Source organism: Lynx rufus, unplaced genomic scaffold (assembly GCF_022079265.1).
Source record: "Lynx rufus isolate CCGP_SWC_20201006 ecotype Redwood Valley unplaced genomic scaffold, mLynRuf1.p SCAF_2, whole genome shotgun sequence".
NCBI classification, from domain to species: domain Eukaryota; kingdom Metazoa; phylum Chordata; class Mammalia; order Carnivora; family Felidae; genus Lynx; species Lynx rufus.
Window position 1 is genome coordinate 20,665,374 of NW_025814834.1, and position 26,295 is coordinate 20,691,668.

Genomic DNA, 26,295 nt, shown 5'->3' on the forward strand with positions numbered 1-26,295 from the left:
TGGCGCAGTTGGTTAAGCGTCCGACTTCAGCCAGGTCACGATCTCGCGGTCCGTGAGTTCGAGCCCCGCGTCAGGCTCTGGGCTGATGGCTCAGAGCCTGGAACCTGTTTCCGATTCTGTGTCTCCCTCTCTCTCTGACCCTCCCCCATTCATGCTCTGTCTCTCTCTGTCCCAAAAATAAATAAACGTTGAAAAAAAAAATTAAAAAAAAAAAAAAAGATGTCCATATAAACACATAAATCTATGTTGTACTTCTTGGAGCCAGGTTTTGATAAGCAGTGAGTCTTTTAAAGGAATAGGGAGGAGTGAGCTCCAGGGGGATAAGACACAAGTGGATGATATTTAACTTCTTACTTCTCCAAGAAAAATGTGGTGGAAAGACATCAAAACTTGGACATGCCAGGGTGGGAAGCAGAGTTGGGAAGCTAATGGCAAGGAAAGCAAGTCAGCAAGAAAGGAGGGAAGGGAACCTGGCCTCTGACATTTGCATCTGGCAGGAATAAATGAGCCCCTCCCAACTAAAGTCATTGAGGCAAACATTTTTTTTTTTTTTTTTTTTTGCTCCAAAAGCAATCTTCTAAAGGTGACTGTGAATAGATGTAGGTCTTCAGAGTGGAGTGGAAGGGATAACAGAATCAAGAAAAGCTCATCGGCATGCCCCACAATCCAACAACATCGTGCACCAGCCCTTCCCTTCCGCTGTCATATGTAAGTATGGAAGCAGACCCATCTGGCCAGTCCCGCCTTTGGACCTAACCACTACAGACAGCCCCAGGCTCCTGAGAATTCTTTCTCTCGTGCTCTCTAAAGAAGCCTACCCGAGGTTCCTGGGAGAGCAACTTAAACTCTTTTGAAGCCGAGACCGGTGATGATCACTTAACGTTAACAGAATCACTTAATGTTTACAGTGTATCCACTCTCCATGGCCCCTCTGTGCCCTACCCCAAGGACCAGCCCCAGCCACCTCCTTCTCCTCCTCCTCCTCACCACAGGCTTTTCGTCCTCTCCATGAATCATTCCCCTCTTCCTTCTACCTGTCCTCACACATTTTCTTTTCCAGCCACTGGAAGTCGGCTAGACAAAAAGACGTGTCACCGGAGGCCGTCTCTCTCGGAATAGAGGGTGGCTGGAAGCAGCAACTCATGTTTCTCTGGAAGGAGCGCCACAGTTTCCCTGTTCATCTTAAATGCTACCAGTGTGCTTGGAGGATCTTTGCTGCGAGCTGGTGCAGACAGAGGAGCAGGGGTCAGAACGCACACCGCACCGCTGGGCCACCCTTCTAGTCTGAACTTGACACAAAAGGGAAAATAACACATGATCTCCCCAGTTCCTCAAATATTTCAACCAAATTTTTGGATATTAATTTTCCCCCTACCTTCCCAAGTCCCCAGATGGAGGGGGAAATGCAATGCAAACAGGTCTTGTAGTTGGAGGGTTTTTTTGTTTGCTTGTTTGGGATTTTTTTTTTTAACCTTTACACACACAACTCCTCCCCCTCCTCCCAGCTAATACCTACACCCCCTCTGGCAATTCAAACAAAAGCACAACTTTAAACTTTAGCCTTGTTTTAAAATGTGCCTTTCAGCTAATAGATAATCAAGAAGAAAGATCAGGATCTGGGAAAGTTAATAGCATACCATGAGATGCTCCTGAACCACACCAGCAAAAGAAATCTTTTCTTAAGAGCAGTCCTACGCAAAGAATTCTTATCACAGATAAGGGTGCAGTCTAGTGGCAAACTTCATGAAATGCAGCCCCTTTTCCAAAGGAAAGTGAGAGCACTTGGAAAGAGCCGAAGGAAACGTAAAAGGGATGAGTCCAACCCAGGACCGTCCTCTCAGATGGGGCAGTAATGACCGGCTGCGTGTTTCTCTCTGATCTGGTTGCGAAGTCTGCAGCCCAGCCGTGTCAATTTCAGAAGCAAAGTTGAAATGGCCACCTTCCTTCTTGGAAGAATTTAGCTTTCTTTCATTTTACTAAGGAAGGAAGGGATCCAGTAGTGTCTGAATAGATTGCCTGAGGTTGCCGATAGAATAGTAATATTCCTGGTCAGGATCATTTCAGAGCAGGTCCTACGGCTGTCAGCTCACAGTCCTGAGATGTGCCTGTGCATGGCAGTTAACCTTATAACAAGGTGTTTGTTCCTCTGGTCCGTCCGTCACCCATCCCCTCCAGAGATGTGGCCCTATCCCATAGAAATGCCCCCTGTGAAAGAACGTGGAGGGAAAGTATCACTCCAATCTGCCTTCTTCCATCTGAAAACTCCACACCAGGACACATTAGATCACCAGCAAGATTTTCAGACTTAGCATCTTCTGGAAAGTGCCAGTCTCTGTAACTCACTGCTCCCCACAATGCCGTTGTATGAATGTCCCTTCCTGCACGTACACACAGCACAGATACCCACAAGCATGTGTGCACGTGCATGCATACACACACACACACACACACACACACACACACACACACACAGCTTCTCTGGGCCAACAATGGAGCTGAAGGAAAGTGGCCACCTCTTGATCATATGACCAAAGACAGTCAGTCCACCAGCAAGAGAAATGCTCTTAATTAAATCCCCTTGCCCAGACTTTTAAGGGGGGAAATCCAGTTTTTCTTTTCTTTTTCTTTCTTTTTCATTCAGCTCACTACCCTCTCAGCTGGCCATCCTACACTAACACTCCCCCATCAAACACACACTCAAACACACACACACACACACACACACACACACACACACACACAGTAACTTAAACACTAGCAGACAGCCATTTCCCAAAGCTTGGGAAGAATTTCTTGGGCACTGTATATATCCACTTGGCTAATAAGAAAATGCTTCTCCAGGCAGCCCGAGCCTTGGCTAGTTGAGGGGTGGGAGGGAGGGGGAGACCGAGTTACTCTTCATTGTGTCCACCACCTCCTTGAATTCTCTCTTCCACTCGCCCCCCCCCACCTCCTCCCCCTGTAGGCAGCCCAGCCCTGTCCCCCATGCCCCTTTCTTACATTCCGGGGGGAGGAGGGCACTGTTCCGGGAGCTCAGGGGAGCCCCCGTGTGTCTAGAAGGCCTCTCCCCACCCCCACCCCGTGTGAGTTTGTACTGCAAAGCTCCTTGGCACCCTCGCCTGGGTTGGGTGTTGGGGAGCTCAAATAGCAGCTACAAACTGGCTGGCAGCCAGGGGCCGTCTATTTAAAAGCGCCTGCTCCACCGGAGCCCGTAGTCTCTTTGGAAACTTCTGCCGGGGGAAAGAGCTAGGAAAGAGCTGCAAATCGGTGTAGGGTTTTTTCTCCTTTTTTTGCTCCTTTTAATTCCCCCCTCCTCCGTTTGCACCCTTCTCCGAGCTTCACGCGGAACCTGCGAATTTCGAAGAGGTGGTGGCAGAGTGGGAGCAAAGGGGTGTTAGGGTTTTGGATTGGGGGCTTTTTTTCTTTTAATTTCTTGATTTCAACATCTTCCCCCCACCCTCGCGGCCACAGCCGCCGCCTCTTACCTGTTCCGCGGCAGCCGCGCGCCGCAGGCAGCTGAAGGGTAGAGAGGAGCAGGGTATACTTCAGATTTTAAACAAAATTTTTGAAGGCAGACCCATTTTTCTCCCCCACCCCCACCCCCTTCTCCTCCACAGCCTCCGAGCGCATTATTCCGGTGGTTGTTTTGGGGTGAACAATTTTTGGCTTTTTCCTCCCTGTAATTCTGACCGGGTCCCGCCGAGCGCGGGGGGGTGTTGTTTCTCCGGCCTCCACTCCCTCCGCGTGCACCTGGCGCAGCTCTTCTCCCCCCAACCTGTTGCAAGTCCTTTAATCCTTGCATTTGGGACTTGATCGTGGGCGCCTCAGCCCTCCATCTCTCCCTACATTTTGCAATTGTCTGGGGGAGGGCACCTGCTCTACCTGCCAGGAAAAAAAAAATTTTTTTTTTTTTTTAATTTCTCCGGGCGCCCCCCTGGCCCCTTTCTCCCTACACTCTCGCTCTCGTGCCCCGCCCCAAGGTAAAGGGGAAGACACGGAGAAGATGGTGCTCACCGCGGTCCTCCTGCTGCTGGCCTCCTGTGCGGGGCTGGCCCAGGGCCTGGGCTCCTTCGTGCACTGCGAGCCCTGCGACGAGAAAGCCCTCTCCATGTGCCCCCCCAGCCCCCTGGGCTGCGAGCTGGTCAAAGAGCCGGGCTGCGGTTGCTGCACTACTTGCGCCCTGGCCGAGGGGCAGTCGTGCGGCGTCTACACTGAGCGCTGCGCCCAGGGGCTGCGCTGCCTCCCCCGGCAGGACGAGGAGAAGCCGCTGCACGCCCTGCTGCACGGCCGCGGGGTTTGCCTCAACGAAAAGAGCTACCGCGAGCAAGCCAAGATCGGTGAGCGCGCTCGGTGTGCCAGTCAGTTACACGGCGCACGGCCGGGGGACACGGGACAAGCTGGCCCCGCGCGCTTGGCCCAGCAAGTGGCTTAGAGCCGGGGTGTAGCCGGGGAGGAGGGTGGGGAGGGTCCGGGCACCTCGGAATTGGAGCCTGGCCGATCCAGCTACCCCGGGCTGCTTTCTAGCCGAGCTTCTCTCGCGGTTTTCGCTCCTTCTCCTCGCCCCTACCCCCACCCTTCTCACCCTCCCCCTTCTTCCCGAATGCTGACTCTGAGCTGCTGTTCAGTCTCCCGGTCCAAACCGCCGGGTACTCAGTCTCCAATCTGAGAGGGTGCATGTTACATTATCGATTCCCTCCTCCATCCCCCACCCCCACCCAATACGGTTTTTTTCTGGACTTGATAAAGAAAATCTCTTTTGTTAAAATATTGCTTTGACTGGGGACCTGGAGAGAGAGGCGTTACGGGTCTGCTGTGGTAATTCCACCTTTGTGCCTCCCAGTCCCTGCCCTCCCCCCCCCCCCCCAGTCCGTCCTGACATTTCTATCCTCTACGCCTGCACACACTCGCGCGCACACACAACGCTCGCACGCTTGGAAGCTAACGCCTTTAGGGTGGGGGCTTTGATGCCCCTCCCACGTGCACACCATTGCTCTTGACTTGGTTTGACTGTTTGTGGTAGATGGTGAAACATAGTACAATGCAAAATACCTTCTTTCCTCCTGGGAAAGGAAAAATTACAATAGCTCGCTCCGCGGCGGTGGGGAGGAGGGGGGGGGCGGCGGGGGGCGGGGAGGAACGGGTAAGGTTTAGGTTCCTGTGCTGAGTATTCGTCCCCGAATCTAATTCCTTTTTCCCCGCCCAAATTCCGATTTCACCTAGGAAGAAAGGTGGGTAGAGGGACAAGAAGGGATGGAAAACTCAGACATCACAACTTGCCCGCCAGTGCTAATCTCCCCACCACCACCACCACCTCAATCTTTCAAATCGGATCGCAAGTGGGTGTGGTGTAAATGCAAGAGGGGCCCTGGAAACGCAGAATGCAAAATCAAGTGGGCGGAGACGGAAAAGCCGCGCTCAGGGCGCCTCCCCTCCGCCTCCAGTAGCCCCGCCCCCTGGTTGCCCCGCCCCCAAATTCTCTGTCTGGCGTCTAGGGTTTAAAAGGTTGACAGAGCTACTTGTTCAATCAGTTCAGTCAGAACAGTTCTGCCTCCTTACCCCCAGCCCCCACCACCAGACGGGGTTTCCGTTTGGACTTAGACCTGATTTTACTTTTTTTTTTTAAAGTCCAGTGAATTGGACACAAAAATCTGGGTTCTGAAACATCAACCTGGTTATTCTCTCCAAAAGGGGTTAAGACTTGGCTAAATAATTTTTTTTCTGTGTAGTTTCTTACTGAGACCATGCCCTTCCCTCCTATCTCGTCCGTTAGGGCACCCAACATGAGTTTTCCTAACTGCAAACTACAGACATTATCTTACAGGAAAGGAGTCCGCTCCTGAGAAGCGGCAGGAGAACTTTCCTGGGTTCTTCCTGGATCCCTGCAAAGTTTGCAGGTTTCGCCTGTCGCCCGCGGCTGCCCCTCCACTTTGCGAGAGGCTGTCGTTCTCCGGATTGCAGCCTGCAAAAAGGAACAGAGGGCAACACGCAGGCCCCGGAGGCCCTAGAGGCCCGTTTGTGAAGTTATTTTTATTAGGAGCCACTTTCCAAGGCGGTCCTGGCCGCCTTCATCTTGGGGGATGTGGATTTGGAAAATCTTAGCACGGGGGAAGAAAAGGTATGAATCGATTTCCTGGCTTGGAAGCCAGCGCTCTGGGTAAAAATCCGGTCACATCGAAAGTATGCAAGGTATCACTCAGCCGCATTCTGGGCCCGCTTTTATTTGCCCAACCGTGTGGTTGGTGTGATGCGGTTGGTGTGAAAGTTGTGCGCGCAGGGCGCGCGCACACGCGCGCGCAATTGCTGGAAGAGCAAATTGGCTCATCAGCCAACTTTCCAGTTCAACGTAATACGCGCGCGTGCGCACACACACACACACACACACACACACACACTGGCTTTTGTCCCAAGCAAGATGCCCTTTAGAATTCTCTGCAGCCCATTCCTCAACCCCCACCCAAAAGGTGCCTCTCGGCGAACACGTAGCACCCTCCACGCCCCACCCTAGACTTTGCGACTCCACCCCGCCTTCGGCAGGTGCCTCCTGACCCACCTCAGTTTCGGAAGGGCTACAGGAGCTGACCCCCTTCCTTCCGGACGATAGTACGCTAGTGGGCGCTCCTGGCTAGCGCCTTTCAACTCGAAAACCGCTGAGTGGGTCCCCAAAAAGTTGCAGAGACGGTTCATAAAAAGAGGGAAAAGAACAGAGAGCGGGAGGAGAGTGTCGGCTCCTTTGGCCAAAAATCTTGTTCCCCAACACCCCACCGCCATGTCCCCCTCCCAAAATCAGCAATGAGAACTTGGATTTGCCTCTCCCTCCTGCGGTTGCCATACAGATATAGATTATGCACACACACACACACACACACACACACACACATACACACACACACACAAATCAAAAGATACATGCGCATGTAAAGAAAGATACAGATACAGATACATATATATATATATATATTTTTTTTTTTTTTTCACCAAAAGAAAAAGTGCATCTCTAGAATCCGAAATGGAGAGCTGAGGAGAGCGAGGTGGCAGGCAGCCAAAGCTGCTGGGAGGAAGAGCCGAGGGCGGGCGGGCGGAGACTGGTGTTTTGCTGGGCGCGTTGCTGAGCAACCGGAGAGCCGAGTCCGCCCGCGAACTGGGTGCTGGGAGCGCGCCGGGCCCTACATTTTATTTTGGCCAGTTCTGGGGCAAAGATAGATACAGAAACAGAGGGCAGTGTGTGTGAAGGCTGGAGGGAGGCGGGAGACAGGAGCTGTTTATTGGGCCAGGCTCAATAAATATCGGTGAGCTGGGTCGAGTCAAGGAAGCACCGGGCTTTTGCTTGGGCATTGTTTGGAGAAGGAGCCCTGTGGCTTTCTGGGAGGGAGGGCAGCCCACATATTTGCCCGGGTCTGGGAGATCTTTCTTGAGCCTGTGGGACATTAAGCTTGGGATACAGGGAGAAATGGGTTTTGAGTTTCAGTTCTGTCATTGAGAAATAAGAGAGGACAGAAAGTATGCTCTGGGAAAGAAAAAATAAAATTACCTAAATAAAAATAAATTCGACCTTTGCTGCTTTGAGGGGTTTGGCCTCCATCACCCTGGCTTCCACTCCAAACCCGGTCCGAATGCCATGTTGAAATCAAGTTCCAGAGTTAGGTTTATTGGCCAAATTTGTGTCTGGGTTGAACAAGATCATGGAAAACTGAAGGGAGCCAGATTCCTTTCCCACCCGCATCCCCTCCCTTTGAAACAAGTCTTTGAGAGGCTGGCGGTGCCCTGAGCCAACCAAAATGGGAGTCAGGAAGACAGGAGATGGTGCTTTTAACTGGACTTTTCTTACCTCCCGCCCCTTCTTTCTGCTGTGTCAGCTCACGCTGGAAGAGTATGGACAGTTGGCCACAGTGAGAGCTCATTTTCTTTCCATATTTTTTTTTCTCTCTTCTTACCCCTCCTTCCCACTCCGCCCCCACCCCCAGCCCCTAGTTCCCAGCAATCCCTGAGGGCTTCCCCGAGGGCTCCAGTTTTTTTTTTTAATTTTTTTTTTTAACATTTATTTTTGAGACAGAGAGAGACAGAGCATGAACGGGGGAGGGGTCAGAGAGAGGGGGACACAGAATCTGAAACAGGCTCCAGGCTCCGAGCTGTCAGCACAGAGCCCGACGCGGGGCTCGAACCCACGGACCGCGAGATCATGAGCTGAGCCGAAGTCAGCCGCTTAACCTACTGAGCCACCCAGGCGCCCCTGAGGGCTCCAGTTTTAAGTCCACGCAGCTGCCAGTTAGCCTGGGGCTTGGGTGGTTGGTTTTGAGCAGCAAGTGGGCTTAAAGCTGCAGAGGGAGGGCCAGGCGGACCTAGGAGGCAGAGGTCACCTCGAGGGTTCCAGCAAAGGGCACGAGAGCAGGATTCCCAACAGAAGTCCGGGTCCCCTTAATGGGGGATGGGGGGAAGGGAGATAGGGGGAGGTGGCTAGTGGGGTAAAGAAGGTGATTTTTGTCTAAAGTTTTTGCTTTGTACTTGAGCAATGCCTTTGCAACCTTGGGCTATTTAATGTGTAAGAATGTAGAACTTGAGAAAAGGGATCTGCACACTCCGAGCCCACTGCATCCAGAAACTGGAAGAATGCCATAAACAGAGCAGGTACCAGTGAGGGACCAACACGGGGTACAAGTGAAGAGGGCGGGAGAATGGACTCGGTGAGAGACGAGGAGGCAGTTCAGAGGGGTTTTGTTAGGGTTTTTGTTTTGCGTTTTGCAGTTGGTCTAAAAGTTGCAGTCCCCAGAGACCATCCTTAAATTGCCATCTGGATATGTTTTCCAAAACAATAAGATTTGTTACCTATTTGCAAAAACAAATAAGCAAATCTACAAGGAGGCCAGTTCTAAGCTTCTCCTCCCCACTGCCCCATATACAGAGGTTCCTCCACTTTTGTTTCCTGTTCCATTTCTTTCCATGATTTCTGTTATGATGTCCTTTTTTTTTTTTTTTTTTTTCTTTTCTTTTTTGTTTAATATAAATCCAGAGAGACAAAGTGGCTCTTCCTGTCTGGCCACTTGGCTTAGCTAGGTCCCAGTGTGCCCCCAGGAATTGTCTGGGTATTGGCCAAAGAGTGCTGATGCTGGAAGGAACCCACAGATCACAGCAATCAAAGCAATGGTTTTACAGATGAGACGCTGAGGCTGAAGGTGTTGAGTCACTTGCCCAAAATTAGGCGCGGAGTTGGAAGCAGAGTCGGGTGGATAGAACTCAGTCTTACAGTCCTGTTGATTCTATACTCCATTCTGCCATTCCGGGCTCTTCACTAGTCCCGGGGGCCTGGCCCAACCTGCAGCGAGGCTGTGGCAAGTACAGCCCAATGGTGGGGGGTGTGAAGGTGAATGGAGGGCTCAGAACTTGGGGGTGCTCTGTTTTATGGGAAGTGAAGTGGCCCCAAAGCAGAGAATGCAACACCCCTTTTATTTGCAATCCCACTCGGTCGCATTCCTTTCTCTACCTGGTCTTGGGAACAAGGCTGGCTTAGGCCAGTGGTTTGGTGAGGGACAGGCAGGGGCAAGGAGAGTGGAAAGGGGCAGTGCTGAGCCCAAACTTCAGATCCATGTACCAAACCTCATTTCCTGAACTGCAGGGCGCTCTCCGGCTGCGGGAAGCCAGGCAGGCAGGCCCTCGCTTCCCCTTGGCTGTGCCTTGGCCCACAGGGGCCAAGGAGAATGTGGCCAGAAGCAGCCGGCTTCCTGTGGCCACCAGCCTCCGCCAGCACAGGCCTTTTGTGGAGTCAGGCAAGCAGGATGGGGAGACCAGAGCTGGCAAGCTCTGCGGGGCAGGGTGGGAGGAGGGAGAGAAAACCACAAGCCACAAGAGTTGATAAGGAGGAGAACAAGTCACCAGATTTTGAGCGTATACAAGTATGTCAGACGATCTTTCCCAATGAGAAGAGAGAGAGAGAGAGGCCTCCTGATTACAGCTGGGGGCCTCAGATTGATCTGAGGAATTGCCAAAGGCCATGCTAATACATCCTGGAGCTGTGGCATCCTGTCCCTTGTCTCTTGGGGGATTGATTCTTGAGGACCAGACAGATAAGTTAAAGCCCTCTTCCCGGTAGGTTACACCTGCCAGGTGCGCCTACAAATAGGTTACCTCATTTTCCATCCCTCAACCTCAACCATCAGATGTGGGCCTTCCCTTGCTAAATCCTGAAGCTGAATTTGCACTCAAAACCTGGCTCCTTTGACCTTTTCTGGTTTGCAACGATGTCTTGCAACGATGCTCCAGTTATCCCAAACCATTCAGATTGGTCCATCCCAGCTGAACTGAGCATATATGCTCCACAGTCTCTTTGTCACCCACCGAAGAAGATGACTGTCCTTCCAGACCCTTTAGGACAACACTGGCCAATTGAAATATAATACAAGCCACCTATGTCAGTTCAAATTTTCTACTAACCACATTTTTTAAAAAGGCAAAAGAAATGGGCGAAATTAATTTTAACCATATATTTTAATTCAATATATCCAAAATATTATCATTTCAACATACGCCCAAACAGTTATAATGAGGGATTTTGTGTTCTTTCTTTCACATTAAATCTTTGAAATCTGAGGTGCAGTTGACACCTACAGCCCATCTCAATTGGGACACTACATTTTCACTAGAAATACTTGATCTGTAGTTTTAAGTTTCGTAAAAGTTACAGTTGAAAAACTGGATTCACATACCTGAGTTGTTCCAAACATGCTCAAAAATTGTCCAATAACGAGCATTCGTTCTTAAATTTAAATTAATGTAGGGGTAGGGGCGCCTGGGTGACTCAGTCGGTTAGGCGTCCGACTTCAGCTCAGGTCATGATCTCGCGGCTTGTGAGTTCGAGCCCCATATTGGACTCGGTGCTGACAGCTCGGAGCCTGGAACCTGCTTCGGATTCTGGGTCTCCCTCTCTCTCTGCCCCTCCCCTGCTCACGCTATGTCTCTTGCTCTCAAAAACAAAAATTAAAAAAATTTTTTCATTTAATTTAAATGAAATACATTCTTGAATTCAGCCCCACTAGCCACATCTCAACCTTCAGTAGCCACATGTGGCTAGCGGCCCTGTAACTAACTGGACAGCATAGAGGCCACCACAAGCCCCTCCCCAACCTGAGGAAGGAAATAACGTCCCTACTCTCCTCCGGCATCCAAGGAGTCCAAAAGGAAGAGTCTTGAGTCTGGATTGCCAGACACAACAGGACTCTTCTCTGACCCCTAGCCACTCTATTCTTAGGGGGACCAGAGAGAATTCTCGCTGTCTGTTTGCTCCCTGCCACCCCCTTCTGGCCATCCAGGACCATTTTGAGGGAATGTGGCTGCTTAATTGTAAGGTTCTGAATGGACTGTGATGAGTCATGAGTGGAAGTGTAGCCAGGTCAGAGAAATGGCCAAGTGTCTCCTCCCCGCCTCCCCCCTTTTCCATTCAGAGGCTGCTTTCCACCTGGCCCCTCCTCTCCCTTCTGGTTTGGGATGTCTGTAGGGAACAGACATTTCTACTGAGCATGTTCCACCTTCGCCAGCTCCAGAGAAACCTGGCAAGAGATCTTGACGTTGTGCGTAAGTGTGTATTTCTTCTTTTTTTTTTTAATTTTTTTAAACATTTATTTATTTTTGAGAGACAGAGTGTGAGCAGGGGAGGAGCAGAGAGAGGGGGAGACGCAGAATCCGAAGCAGGCTCCAGGCCCCGAGCTGTCAGCACAGAGCCCGACGCGGGGCTCAAACTCATGAACCATGAGATCGTGACCTGAGCTGAAGTCGGACGCTCAACTAACTGAGCCACCCGGGCGCCCCAAGGCTCAGTGTGCATAAGTGTGTATTTCTTATATGTAAAGTTACCGCCAGCTGCCTTCCAGGGATCAAGAAATGTGTACCGGAGCTGCAGCCCTGAATCCTACTTGGGCCCTAGGGGAAGTAAAATGAGGGGCGTTTTTTCTTTACCTCTGATCCCAGGACGGTGGAAGATGTGTGAGGGAGACCTTGGCCTTTCATTCTGGGGAGTGTTACCAACTTGACAGCAGCCACATCTGTGCCATCTAGGCAACCTCGGTGCAATTAGGAATTGCAATTAGGAATTAGGAAGGCAATTAGACAAGGGGAAACTTCTGGAGGGAGTTCTCGAGGTAGGGACTGGTTTCTCTTACCTGGGCTTGGTGATCAGACTTTCTGGCAGTCTGACTCTTGTTCTGACTGCTTACCTGCTATGCTAGATGCTGTCTTTATTTCTCTGCCTAGGAGAGAGATGTCACATATCCCTGTTGACCAACTTGGCCATTGGCTTAGAGCACCTGAGTACTTTAGTTTTCCTGGCCTGAAATGGGGCAGGGGCTGTCAAGGAGCTCAGCGGGGTAAGCCTAATGGCCTCCCTGTCTATTCACAGACTCTCTGAACCTGCTCCCCGCCTCTGTCACTCACCCCAGGTCAAAGTTCCCCTCCAGTGTCTTCTGCAACTGTCCCTTAGGATGACGGTTGTTTGGGTTTGTTTTCCTCTTGAAAAGACAGTGCTTTTGTCGTTCTCAGACCATAATTCAGGTTAAAAAGAGCCCAGAACATGCACGTCTGTTGCTGACCACAGAGGAAAAGAAAACAGTGTCTTCCAGGAGAGACTAGGGCAAGGCAGACACGGGCCAGGGATGGAATGGGTAGGAGGAGGGACACTGCAATTCCCCAGGAAGGTTCAGCAGCCTCTCCCTACCGCCCTGTCCCCTTTCTGTTTATGCAAGGGCATGCGCACACAGTGTGATTGATTCATATGGCATCCACAGCTGGGAAACGGTCAGACTTCAGGAGACTGAAACGTGTCTCACGGGTTTTTAAACAGTGAGCCGCCAATCCATCATTTCCCCGTAAGCCTCCTGTCCTCGCAAAAAGCAGGAGGATGTGGGCTGGCTGCGAAACAGGGCAAGGTTGGGAGGGGGCTCAAAGCATCTAGCCACACCCAGGCACAGATCAGTGCCCTCAGACCAGCTGTCCAGTAGAACTGTCTGCGATGATGAAAATGCTCTATACGTGCACTGTCCAACACAGTAGCCATTCACCGCTGTGGCTACTGAGTCCTTGAAACGTGGATAGAGTGACTGAGGAGCTGAATTCGTGATTTGATTTAATATTTATGCATTTAAGTAGCCACATGTGGCTAGTGAGTACTGTATTGGAGAGCACAACCTTAGATCAAAGAAGTCCAGTAAATCCGGGGATCCCTCCTTGTTCCCGTTCCTCTAAGACTAATTCCTCGGCTTTCTGGCTCCCTCTGCAGCAGCTTCAATGCTTAAAGGCAGGGGCCTGAGTGATGTGACCTCTGAAGGCATCCAAGGAACCCTAACATGCCTGAGTTTATGTTACAGAAACGCTTCTAGACCCACTTCTCTTTAACTCTTGGGGAAATCTATGCCTGTCTCTATTTAAAGATTATATACCGGTTACCATATAATCGAGAGAAAAAGATAAATGACAAAGCTGTGTGCTTAAGAAATGTACTGCTTAAATTCCACAGAAGGAGTTAGAGTGAGGGCCAGAGGAAACCCAGCTCCCCTTTTCATTCCTGGTAGAGATTCTGGGCAAACCCATCTTGTCTCCTGGCTAGAAAAAGAGACTTTCCCTTCCCCGGGTCCAGGTGGCCTGGCAAAGCCTTACATTCTTCCGGAGCTGTGAATTCCGAATACGCCTCGGTTTCTTCAATATCCGCAAGCAAAGTCGCAATATCTGGGCCACCCCGTTTTCTCTTAAGTTCGATTATGAGGTTAAGATAGATTGGGAAACTACCGCCGGCCCAGGAGCAGGGAGTTAATGATGCCAGGGCGTGACTAGCAGCCCCAGGATGGAGGGTTAGATTGCAGGGAGCAGCGGGTCCCCGACACCTCCGTCACCGGGCTGGGGAGAAGGATGGAATCAGAATGCACCTGCTGGTGTACCGTCCGGCCCCTGCGAGAGAGCAGAGGCAGCCAGAGGTTGGATGTGGACAGCACGGTGGCATTTGGGTAGGAAGCATGCATCGTATACTCCGCTGTGAGTAGACCTGCCCACCTTAGGGTGCCTCCGGGTGCATAGCAGCTGGGCCTACAGCCAGACACCCTCTGTGACTGCTGCGCCGTGGAAATGGCACAGCCCTCCAGGAGGTGTTCCTGTCGGTGCAGGAACGGCCGTGTTGTGTCCCTGGATGCTGGGGCAGTGCTCTGAACCGGGAGCACCTTATGAACGGAAAAGGAATGGAGTTGGCCACCCTGATGTGGCAGGGGCTGGGGCCATCAGGGAGCTGGTTGGAATGACTGAGCTTGGAAGGCAGACCAGACTCAGAACCCACCTGAAAGGCAACCATCAGGATGACGGGATAGCCCTCACTCCCTCAGTCGTTGGGTGAGATTTCGGAATCAAAGGGCCCTGCCTCCACCATCCCGTGGAGGAGCGAACAATAACCGAACATGCCGCTTTTCCATCCGCTGCAGAATCCTTTCAAAATGACGTCCAGAGATGGGAAGGGAGGCCCTGGGCATGTCTCTCTTCCACCCCAGATCACTTGTCAGCTGCAGATTAGAGAAGCAACATGGGCTTATGCACAGGTCGGCCTTGTCCGTCCCCCCCCCCTCCCCAACAAGCCTCCCACTCTCCCACTGTGTCCACAGGTGGGTTTTTTTCCAGTTCCTCACTGGCCATCCCCATGACTCCTCAGATGCATGCTGCAGACACACAGAGAGAAGGAGAGGACTTGGGCAGCTGTCACAGAAGTAGAGGAGGAAAGCACCCAAATCCCAGATTTTAAAATTGCTTGCAGTCCTTGGAAGCACTGGAAACATGTTGTGTGGCCGTCAGTCTCCTCCGCCATCTACTGGCCATGCGGAGGTATTGACCTGTTTTTGGACCAGCTTCCAGAATCCCCTGCCCCTTGAAGTTCCTTCCCTTGCCTTTCAGGGGCCCCCCCGGGCAACTCACCAGGAAGTCTTCCCCTAAATCCCCTCTGCAGCTTTGGTCCATATCCTCTGGATGAAAAAGTGCAGGAGTAGCCAGCTGCCTGTGCCTGCCTGTCTCACCCAAAACGTAAACCCTTCCCCAATTGAAAGCCTATTTATGACTTGGCCGGGAAGCAGCTGAGTAGGGCTAGCCGGCTCTGCCATTCCAGCTCCGGTCTTACTTTCCAGCTTTTTAATCTTCGTAGCTCTGCGCCGGCTTGGTGCCACGTTTCCGCTGTCTCTGGAGACTGCAGGTGACCACAAGACCCTGATTAGTATTTTTGATACTCGACTGTCCTGCTGCCTAAGTAAGAGGTCCCGTGGGGTTAAGTGGCACCAAAAACCAGGAGGCACATCAAAACTTAAAGTTCAGAAGCAGCCAAAGAGCCTGTGCGCTGGGGAGGGTGTGCCCTCAGGAACCCCGCCTTGGTGAGCCCGGGGAAGGAGAGAGGGCTTGCAGGAGTGTTTTGAGTTCCTCAGAGAACTTAGAGGGATCTGCATCATTTTCCTATATCAACATGTGCCTAGCCCCGAGGCCGTATTTGAACACCTTCAGAGAAAGGACTAAGGTCAAGGAAAATTCGCTCCCGAGTTTATGGAACCACTGTTAACAGCCCCGTCCTCCTGCCGGGAAGAGTGAGTCCAGGGTAAGGGTGGCCCATAGCACTCCCTAGAAAAAGTCCTAAGAGGCGAAGAGTCTTGAGAAAAGCTGTCGATATATGGAGTGCTGTGAGCCAACATGCTGCCAGGCCACAAGGCAGAGAGAGGAGCTCCGTGAGAGGTGACACGAGATCTGGAGGATGACAACCTCTGACCAAAGGGACGGAGGGGCCCCTGCAAAACAGGTGGCCAGAGGAGGATGGGTGGCGCTCCCATCCCAGATGTCTTCAGGAAGTAGAAAGAGCACCCTGAGACAACGTGGGTGTACTTGTTCCTGCTTGGACACAGGGACGTGGACCCGGGGGTCCGTTGGAAGGGTTCCAGGAGCTGGGACAGCCAGCCCCTGGAGGTAAGCAGCTTCCTGGGGTCTCTCCCATGAAAGAGGTGACTCCTGGAGCCCGGCCCTGCAGGTGCCCCTGAGGGCAAGTTGCTGGCCCTGCAGCCCAGGCTGGAGCAGTTTCTGAAGGAGACATGCAGCCCTCTGCCAGGTGCTGGTCTGGCCCACCCAGCCAGATGGGTGGTGCATCTGGCCCACCCACCCCCCCACCCTCCCTCACTTCACGTGGTTATCATCTCGATTAGGGAAAGGGTGTGGCCATGCACCCCAGAACGCCCCCAACCTTTCAGTGGCAACCATCTCTTGTCCTCTCTCCTACTTCAGCTGTCAACTGCTTGTCAAAAGTCCGAATGCTTGGTGATGCCCAGAGAGGTTGAGTGAAGTGTCTCAGATCACCCAGCAAGATGGGCTCAGCAACCCTCTGTACCACAGTTGGCTTTTCCTTCCCACGCATCTCTCCCCAAGACCTGAGCCTCGGGTTTGGGACTAAGTTACTAGATAACAGAGCTCTAGCCTTTCAATTTGTACAGAGCTCCCCCCCCCCTCCACCCCAGGCCGGCTCTGCTCCTCCCTGTGCCGCACCCCATTCTAACTTGTCCTGCAACCAAGAAAAGTTGGTTTGCTCCAAACCCCACTCCTTAGGCATCCTCCATCTGCCAGGCACATCACCATGCCAGTTAGTCATCACAGCAGGTTTGCTTGACTCCACTGAGTCAAGCCGAGGTGGGAAGAGGGAGGGAAAGACCAAAAGTGGGGGATGGGGACCTGGCGCTGAGTTTTCTGCTCAGAGAAAGCCCGCCTGTTGCTCCGCCATTTGCTCTCTTCCTGTCCTCTTCCTCTCCGGTGACTACTTCCCTGCCTATGGATAAATACCCGAGTCAGCTAACCCCCACCCAAAACACTGCAAACCTGTGGAGGCTTCTTCGGGGCAGGGAACTTCCCTGCCAGGGCCTTAAAGACCGGATACCTATTCACTTAAGTTTGACAAATCCCAAGCCAAGAGACAAACAGGTGCCCAGGTGCTTCCTGCCACCTGCCATCCTGACCGGGTTAGGCCGGGTCCCCAAACGCCTTCCTTACCCCACACCTGGAACTCCCCCTGGGAAGAGGGCCTCTGCCCGGGGGACACAAAACAGTGTCTTCCCACCAAGGTTCTTCTTCCCTGTGCATCCCTTCATCCGCACCTCCTTGGAGTCCTCTCCCTCCATTTCCCATCCCGGTGCCTTGTCCTCATGGCTCCTGGGGAGCCCAGTGACGGTGGAGTGGGCAGGGGACCGGATCTTCCCTCTCCTCATTTGAGTCAGTCGGGGTCACTCCAGAGCCCTGTCTTCTCTTTCTAAAATTTGAAAAGAAAAGAGGCGTTGTAGACGGGGCCTCCCTGCCCCCACCCGCCCCACCTTGTACCTGGTCTTGCTCTGGGCATCCTGGCCACGCCCTGACCGACTGGGAAGAGCGGCTCTGTGTCTGCCGAGGCTGGTGGGGTCAAAGAGCTGAGAGGAGACGTGGGGACCCAGAGAAGGGTGCCTAGGAGAGAGGAATGTACTGGAAGTCTGTGGAGGGAGAAAAGGCTAGGGGTAGAATTAACAGATCAACAAATAAATGAACAAAGTCCTGCTTCTTTAAAGGTCATAAGTCAGCTAAGTATAGACTGTCACCAAGTCTCTCCTATATATAACTGCTCCAGCCCCAGCCAGCTGTCAGCCTCTCTTGGCCTGGAGCTGAGTTATGTTCCAGCCTCCCAGGGCCCGCAGCACAGAGCCAGCTCAAGGGTTCCAGGTCCTCCCACCCCGCCACCAGCACTGCTCCCCTCCAAGCCCCACACGTCTGGCTCTCTCAGATCTCCTCCTCTTCGTGATGGTCCCCACCACCACCCTGCTAGCCTAGATCCCGAGGACTGTCCTATTCCCATCCCGGTTGCCCAAGTCAGAATCCATCCCAGCTCCAACAGTCCTGGAGGCACAAAGACCCCACATAGGATAGACTTGGCCTTTCCTGTCCATGCTGGGCTGTCACCTGTTTTCCCCCAACAGCCTGCATCTCACCCCTGAGGCTGATCCTCTGCCTCCTTCTCCTGCAGAGAGAGACTCCCGTGAGCACGAGGAACCAACCACCTCCGAGATGGCTGAGGAGACCTACTCGCCCAAGATCTTCCGGCCCAAGCACACCCGCATCTCCGAGCTGAAGGCCGAGGCCGTGAAGAAGGACCGCAGAAAGAAGCTGACCCAGTCCAAGTTTGTGGGGGGCGCTGAGAACACTGCCCACCCCCGGGTCATCTCTGCACCTGAGATGAGACAGGAATCCGAGCAGGTGAGTCTCGAGGATTCTCTCCTCATCTCCGTCGGCATCCGCACCTGGCCACCGCTGCCACTCCCCTGACTTTTGACCTTCCCCTGCTTCTAAATGAGCATCCGTGGGCAGCAGGTGCTTTGGCTGGGCCTAGCTGAGGGCCTACCGCTCAGATCAGCTTGGGATTCAGGAGGATTTTCAGGCCTACGTTTATCAGGCCTCGGGGCTTGACCGAGGGACCCCGGGAGTAGAGGCGGTGCTCATTCAAGGAAGGTGCTGGGCTGCCACAGCAAACACACCAGCAGCTGCGACGTCACCTGGGCAGAGGCTGCACGTTCCCCTAGGGCATCTGCCGACGACCACCCCGGATGTAATCAGGGCAGAGCAGAAGAGCTGAGGGTGGGTGTTGTGGGAGGTAAGGGGGAGCATGTGTCTTCCTGTCTAGTCACACGCAGGCTCCTCCCAGAGGAGGAAAGATCTTAGGTAGCAAGTAATTGGAGCGACAGTCTCGACAGACCCTTCAGCCCCCATGCCCTCGGCCACGCGCTCTGCGTATACAGGTGGTTTCTCCATTTGGGTGCCGCCGTGTCCCTCACCCCTGCTGTCCTCACACAGGGCCCCTGCCGCAGACACATGGAAGCTTCCCTGCAGGAGCTCAAAGGTAGCCCACGCATGGTGCCCCGCGCCGTCTACCTGCCCAATTGTGACCGCAAAGGATTCTACAAGAGGAAGCAGGTACGCCACCCGCCCCGCCCCTGCTCCCAGGTTCAGAGGGCTCCTGAAATGGCACTTGCCAGAATTTTTTTTTTTTTACCTCTGAATGCTTAAGATTTCCGTCATTAACAATAGTGTTTCCTGAGCCTCCGGTCTCCGTGCAGGTACCCCGGTCGTCGGGCTCCCCGTTCCCTCCTGTGCTATGATCTACTTAAGTTTTAATGATCCACCTTGTTTCCATGAATCCATTTAAAAAGGAAGCTTTATATCACTATGTCATACCGCACGTTGTACCTACTATTTTCTGACAACCCCACACACAGAAATACATATGTCCGCAGATGATGACTTCAAAACCTATTTTCAGCAGGTACCCCTCCCCACCCCCCCACCCCCACCCCCCCCCCCGAGATAATTTACATCCCATTCGCAGCCAGCCTGCCCTTTGGGCAACACGGACTATTGAGCCTATTCAAGTGGTACCCATTACCTCAGGCCGGTGGTTCTCACACTTCCTGGGAAGTGGCTTATTAAAACACCAATTGCTGACCAGAGTTCTCCGGGATGGAACTCTGGGAATTTTGCATTGCTAACACGTTCCCTCCCAGGTGACTGACACTGATGGTCCACAAGGGTCGGGGGTCAAGAGCCAGGTGGCCTTGGGTCAATTCTTGGCTCTCCCACTTATGAGCTGTGTCCCCCTTACCTAGTCATTTAATGTCTCTGCCTCCAGCTTCTCGTGCAAAATGATGACTGCACCCATTGTCCTTACGCAGTTATGAGGGATAATGGACTCTTCTTTGTAAAACCCTTAGAACAGTACCTTCTATGTAGTAAACGGTCAGCAGTTCAGTCTGCTACATGATGAAGCTGTGCAAGTGATGCCCGGTACCATCACCACCACCGCCTTCGTCATCATGTAGCCGCCTGGAGAACACCGCGGCGGAGGACCCTGAATGGGTGACATAAAAAAGAGCTTGTAAGAGCTAATCAAGGGCCGACTGTCTGAGTTAGCATCTTCCCTGGGGCCATCCCCTTGCAGGGGGCTTACTGGATCCCCACGGCTGAGGTCGGGGTTGAGAATCTGTCTGGGGGCAGGGAAGACAAGGGCCAGACAGGAGCAGAGCCTCCGGGGACAGCCACCCTCACTGCCTGTCGCTCTCCCCACCCCAGTGCAAGCCTTCCCGCGGCCGCAAACGTGGCATCTGCTGGTGCGTGGACAAGTACGGGATGAAGCTGCCAGGCATGGAGTATGTCGATGGGGACTTTCAGTGCCACACCTTCGACAGCAGCAACGTTGAGTGATGCGTCCCCTCCCCATCCTTCCCTCACCCCGTCCCACCCCCAGCCCCGACTCAAGCCAGCACCTCCCTCCACCCCAGGACGCCACTCATTTCATCTCATTTAAGGGAAAAAAAATACATATATCTATCTATTTGAGGAAACTGAGGACCTCGGAATCTCTAGCAAGGTCTCAACTTTCAAACCGGCAACAGCGGAGATGCAAAAAGCTAAGAGACACCCCCCCCCTTTGAAAATGGTTTTCTTTTCGAAGCAAGTTGAATGGACAGGGAGGGGAAGGGAGGAGGAACATGAGAGAGAAAGGAAGAAAGTGCACGTGTAGAAGAGAGGGGGAGACAAACCGAGTTTCGAAAAAGGAAAGAAGAATGTGGGCAGGAAGGAAAGATCACCGGGACCATGGCTGGATCCACCTGTTGTATCCAGCCCTGGCCTGAGTTGGGAGACGTTTGGGCACTAGAAGGTATGGCCCAAGGTGTGGCATTCGATGACACCCTTGGGGGTTTTCCCGACTGGATTGGATGCAGGGGGAGAAAGGAAAATACAGAAGGGGTCAGTGCCTCTCCTGGATCTGTCTCCACCTCCAGCCAGCGAGCTGCATGGCTCCCACCCGCCCCTCCTCCCTTCTCACCCGGCAGAGGGTTCTCCCTCCCCAAAACTTCTAAAAACTAAAATGCATTCCATTCTTCTCCAAACAGAGCAAATGAATAACCGAGTGTCATTAGAGAGATAGATTTTTCCTAAGCAGATACATAAAGATTGTGTGTATGTCTTTCACTCCCCGTGCAGACGTCTAGAACCCAGTACACACGCCCAGAGTGGACAGACTTGCCCGCCCAGGGTGACTAGATCATGCCGACACGCACGGTGATTTCAGCCCCTCATTGCACCCAATTCACCATTAGCACGGCCTCTGTGGGGGAGGATAGGCTGAAAACAACGTGGCCTCGTATTTACCTACGAGGCTCCATGTAGTGATCTATAAGGCATATAAATCTATTCTCTTTCTTTTTTTTCTTCTTTCCTTTCTTTCAAAGGTTTGCATTAACTTTTCAAAGGAGTTCCTCTGGGGGCACTGAGGAACTTCCTCATTTGGGGAAAAACCAAGAAAACCCAAATTCTTCTAACACAACCCTTAACTCTGGTTTGGCCAGCCTCCCTCGAGGGGCAAACGCAACCTTGGGCGGGCCACGGTGTTGGATTTTTTCACGATTCCCCGTACGCGTGTGTGGGTGTCCATAGGTACCACCGAGCCAGGTAGATGAGGGCTCTCGATGGTGCGTTGCCCCTGCATGCACCGTCCCCCCCCCGCCCAGCACATCCTTTCAACCCTCCAGAAGTAACCGGCTCTGGGCCCTGCAGCAGTCGCGCACACCAGCTCCAAGTTGGACCCCCTGGTCCTGCCCAGCCTTTTCATTTCATCCGGGCAGAGCCTGCATTTTGAAAGCCTCTCTGGGCCTTCACGCTGGCAGAGCGGGAGAGAGACTGAAGTGAGAGGTGGCAGCAGGGGCGATGGAAGTGAACCGGTTTAAATACAGGGGAACAGTAAAAGTGATTGCATTGCGCAGGCCCACGTAGAGGGCATATGGAGGGACGGGGGCTGGAGGGACGGGGGTAGTGGGCAGGGGGACTGCCCTGTTTTAGCTTTGGAGCAAAGCAACAGAAAGGAGGACAGAGCCAAGAGAAGCCTCCCTGGCTCCCCACCCCCTACACCCTTTGGGATTCGAGAGGAAAGAAAGAGGAAGATGGGGGCACAGTTTCTCAGAGAGAAATGAGCTTAATCCAGGCCTGAGGGCCAGTAAGGTGGGCAACTTTAGGCAGGTTCTAGACCCTCGCTGCTGGACAGGAGCAAGGATCGGCAGAGACTGGCTGTGCTTTTGAAGGGACAAGACCATGCGCTCAGGTGGCTACCTTCAACCTGCAAGGAGGGACTGAGGCCAGAGTCTTTCGAGCTCTCCACCCACACGGGCCGGTGCAGGCTTTGTCCTCGGTGTGGAGGATGGACGAGAGGCCAGGACGACCAGGAAATGGATGCTCCAAGGGTGCTGTCATTTGGCAGCCAGATTTTGAACCAGGAAAATTCCCGTTCCTGCTGACTTCCTCCACGGATTGGCAACCGCGGGGCTGTCCTCTGAGGCTCGAGAAGACCTGCCAGGAAAGGGCAGGAAACTGGCAAAGGAGACCCCTTCTTGCCGTGAACACAGCTCTCTCCACTCTCTCCCGATGGCGTGGCACCATGGAGGCCACCCCAACACCGAACTTGGGGCAGTGAAGAGGGACAGCAGAGAAGCAGATAGATTTCAGCTGGTGGGAAACTTGTAGCTATGGAACTCGGGGAGGGGGGGTCTCCTGCCCCCCCCAACTGGACAGTTGGCTGGGACAGGAAAGATGGTCGATTGTCATAGGACAGAGGGCCCTATGGGGATGGCAGCCGCGAGGACTCACTTGACCTGCTGCGTCCGTGTGCCCCATCTCTCTGCACAACTGTCCCCAAACCCCCGACTCACGTTTCTGTGTCTTAGGCCAGTATTGTAAACCTTTCCCACCTCACTCTTCTGTCTGCCCTTTCTGTGGATCTTGAGCAGTCTTCTAACTGGGATCTGCCAAGTGGATACTGGGGTGCCGTTGCCCCTAAGAAAAGACTGAGCCAGGGATTGCATACCCCTTCCCACACCCCTCCCAAGACCTGGACCTGGTTCCTGAGAGGGGCCCCCTCTTTTCCCCCTGCTGTTTACTGGACTCTGAACGGGCGTCGGCCCCTGATCTCGGCTCTTTGCTGTCGGCCACGAGGTGGGGGAGGATGGTCTGGTTTCACTCCACCAGCGTCTTCGGGTTTCTGCCGTTCAGGCCGCCTCACCCGAACCTGTGAGGCCAGTGCTTTTGCAGAGGGTGACTCTGGTCAGCTGGCCACTCCCCGGAGGATGCTGGACCTTCGTGACGGATGAGAGTGACCTCCCAGGGTGAGAGGGAGGCCTGGCCTGCAAAGGCAGTCATCGAGGAAGATGTCCCCATCGAGGAGCGTGCCCGGGGCAGGGCAGGAGGAGAGGCAGGTGGGCAACGCCACCAGCTGGGATCCTGAGCAGGAATCTTCTTGACTCCAGGCTGCCTGACGGCTGCTGTTTATCCACCTAGAGGCCTTAGGCTCCGGGTTTTCTGTGGCCTCAAGACTCAGTGTTGCCCCCGCCCCACCCACCCACCCAACAGCGGGCCTCTTCCCATCCCGCTCTGACTCATGCCTCACTCTAGCAGCGAGAGGATATCCGTCATTTCCACTGGTTCCCGCTGACTGAGGGAGGCCTAGCCAGGACTGAGCCTCCTTCCCCCAGAGCTTCCCCACCCACCTGAGCAAAGCAGGGCATCTGGGACGGAAGAGACTCGAAAGTTTCTCAGACAGCCAGGCCTGGACAGGCAGGCCTGGAGACATTCAACTCCCCACAGGGGAGGACGGGAGGCCCAGGAGGCCGTGGGGTCTACCTCCTGTCTCCTCACCCATTTCCCGCCCCCCCACCCCCCCGCCCCCGCCCTGCTGTCACCACCTCATTGGTCTCCATGGTAACCGCAGGGTCAGCCTCCCCTGGGGGAGGGGGGCCTGACCTCTGCTCTCCCACCACCCAGCCTGGTGGCAGCCACACGGCTACCCCACTCAACTGCCAAGCCCCCCCCCAAGGTGGCCCACGGCTGCCCCTCTCCCTCTGCTCGGCCCCCCGAGAGGGCTGCTGTGCCCGTGGAACTCTAGAGGGGAGTGGGCCAAGGAGAAGCAATCCTTGGGCTCAAAGAGGACATTTTTGGCTTCTGAGAGAAAGGAGGCTGGGTTTGGAGAAGTGGTGGCACGAGGGGACGGGGACCTGCCAGCCGGCCACCTGGGTGTTGTACTGTCTTTATTTTTAAAACCACTAAGTGCAAGACTTATTTTTGCACTTTTCTCCACTTTTTTTTTCCTCCTAGGTTTTTGTTTCTTTTTTTAAACATACTTTCTTGGTTTTCTAATGGAGTATATAGGTTAGCCATTTTCACAGACTCTGGCCCCCTCTCCAATGGGGGAAGGGAAGGTGGGGAGCACCGGCCACCCGTGCCCGTCCCCCCCCCCACTCCCTGGTCCCCGGCCACCAGCCTGAGTCCCCAATCTCCCACCACCACCACCACCACCGCATAGTAGCCCACATGGATAGACAGTTGTCAGACAAGATTCCTTCAGATTCCGAGTTGCCTACTGGTTTTTTTTTCTTCTTTTAAGACAGCAATAACCACAGCACATATTACTGTAGCTCTTTGTAGTTTTACATACGTACATACCATAACTCTCTCTCTCCCCTTGTTTTGTTTTCAACTTTTTTTTTTTTTAAATAAATGCTCATAATCTTTACTGGTGAAAAGGATGAAAAAATAAATCGGCAAATAAAACCAGGCTGAGGGGCTCGCCTCCTGTTTAAGCATTTTGTACCTGAGGAAATAAAACAAACAAAAACAAAAACAAAAAGCCAGAGGATCTCACGTTTTATTAAAAAAGTGAAGATTGCTGTATACTATTTATTCGACTTATAATTTATGTTACTCCTTGATCTTTGTCTTTTGTTATGACAAAGCATTTATTTAATAAAGTTATGCATTCAGTTAGCCTGCGTCAGCGTCCTCCGAGGGCCCAGGGAGGCAGGTGAAGGGTGAGAGGCACACAGGGGTCCCCTCAGGCCACATTCCAGAGGGCAAGGAGAAAGGGCCAGGCAGAGGAAAGGCTGACGGGCCTGCTCCCTCCACAGAGGAGCCCCCAGACCCAGCCTCCCATCCAAACCTGAGCGCCCCCTTCTCCATCCGTTCAAAACATTCCAGTGAGTTAACGGACACAACGTGCTTAGAGCAATTAGGCAATGTGCGCTCAGCTACTGTTTTTTACCGTTATTATCATCACTGAATCTCAGCCCCTGCTATTACGTAAAGTGGCCTTAATCTACCCTTTAGCAAATGACGGGTCCCTTTTCCTTGGAGAGGATTTTCAGGAAGGCATTTCTAGAATGTTCCTCAGTCGCTGATTCTGGTGCCTCGTATAAGCTCTTAACTCCTGGGAACCTCTGGCCAACGTGAATCCTACCTCCCGCTCCTGCCCAGCCCCCAGCTGTCTCCGCCCAGTGAAGAAGAAAGCCATAAAATGGCTAATGACTCAGATTTTAACCTTACAGCCGTTGAAAGAGCACAATTCCTACATTGCCCCACTATCTGTCTTTCCTTCCTCCTGGGTCCCTTCTTCCTAATGTCCATGCCCCCCCCTTCACGTGTGGGGTGCACAGGAGTTCACTGCCCTTCGTGCATCCCACTGACGGCGCCCGATGGCTTCCCAGTCCTCGGGCACAGCACACAGACAGAGTTGGTGGCATCCCCACTCTGCCCAGCCCAAGCCCCGGTACCTCCGCCCCATCCGAGTCATGTGGCCGATGGAGTGATTAGGAGCATCCTGCCTGGGGAAGAGGTTGGCCTGTCACTGGCCATGCATCCTTCTGAAGGGCCGCTGAAACTCTCTTCCCTGGGACCCTTCAGACAAGTGGTCATTCAGACAGCGCCCAGCAGCAAAGGCAAAGACAGAGCAGGCCCCTCGGCCTTGCCTCTGCCTAGATGCACAAGGAGGTACAGAGAGCGATGGGGTATCTATTCACCTCCCTTTGCAGGGAGGTTGATGAGGGAGCCCAGGGAGAGTAGTGCTTGGGAAGGCTCTGCTGGTCCAGCCACATGGTACCCCTGCCCTGGGACTGTCTCCTGGCGTCTCCATTGGCAGCCGCTCACCCTCCTGTCACCCCCCGTGCTGCTGGGGGTGGGGGTACGTGAACCCGGAGTCTTCTCCTCACCGCTCCTCTCTCCACCAGGCTCCGCTGCTGCCCGTGGGCCTCCCCCCTGCCCTGACAACCCTCCTCTGCAAACTTCCTGCTCACCCACGAGGTCACCTAGGATTCTGGCTCCCGGCTGCTCCAGTCCTGGCCCCGCCCCACCCCACCCTGCATGATCCAGGGGTCATCGGGACAACCCCCACAGCACCCCAGTGATTAGACACTCACGGGGTCCTTGTGACCCAGT

The 26,295-nt window shown here is 53.4% G+C and overlaps 1 protein-coding gene across 1 annotated transcript; it reads left to right on the forward strand.

Annotated features, from left to right (window-relative positions):
- Window positions 1–4,003: 4,003 nt before the first annotated feature.
- On the forward strand, window positions 4,004–20,244 carry IGFBP5 (insulin like growth factor binding protein 5). Its single transcript, XM_047085939.1, has 4 exons — window positions 4,004–4,337; window positions 18,017–18,246; window positions 18,841–18,960; window positions 20,113–20,244. Exons 1-4 carry the CDS (start codon window positions 4,004–4,006, stop codon window positions 20,242–20,244), a joined length of 816 nt encoding a protein of 271 aa, XP_046941895.1.
- Window positions 20,245–26,295: the final 6,051 nt, after the last annotated feature.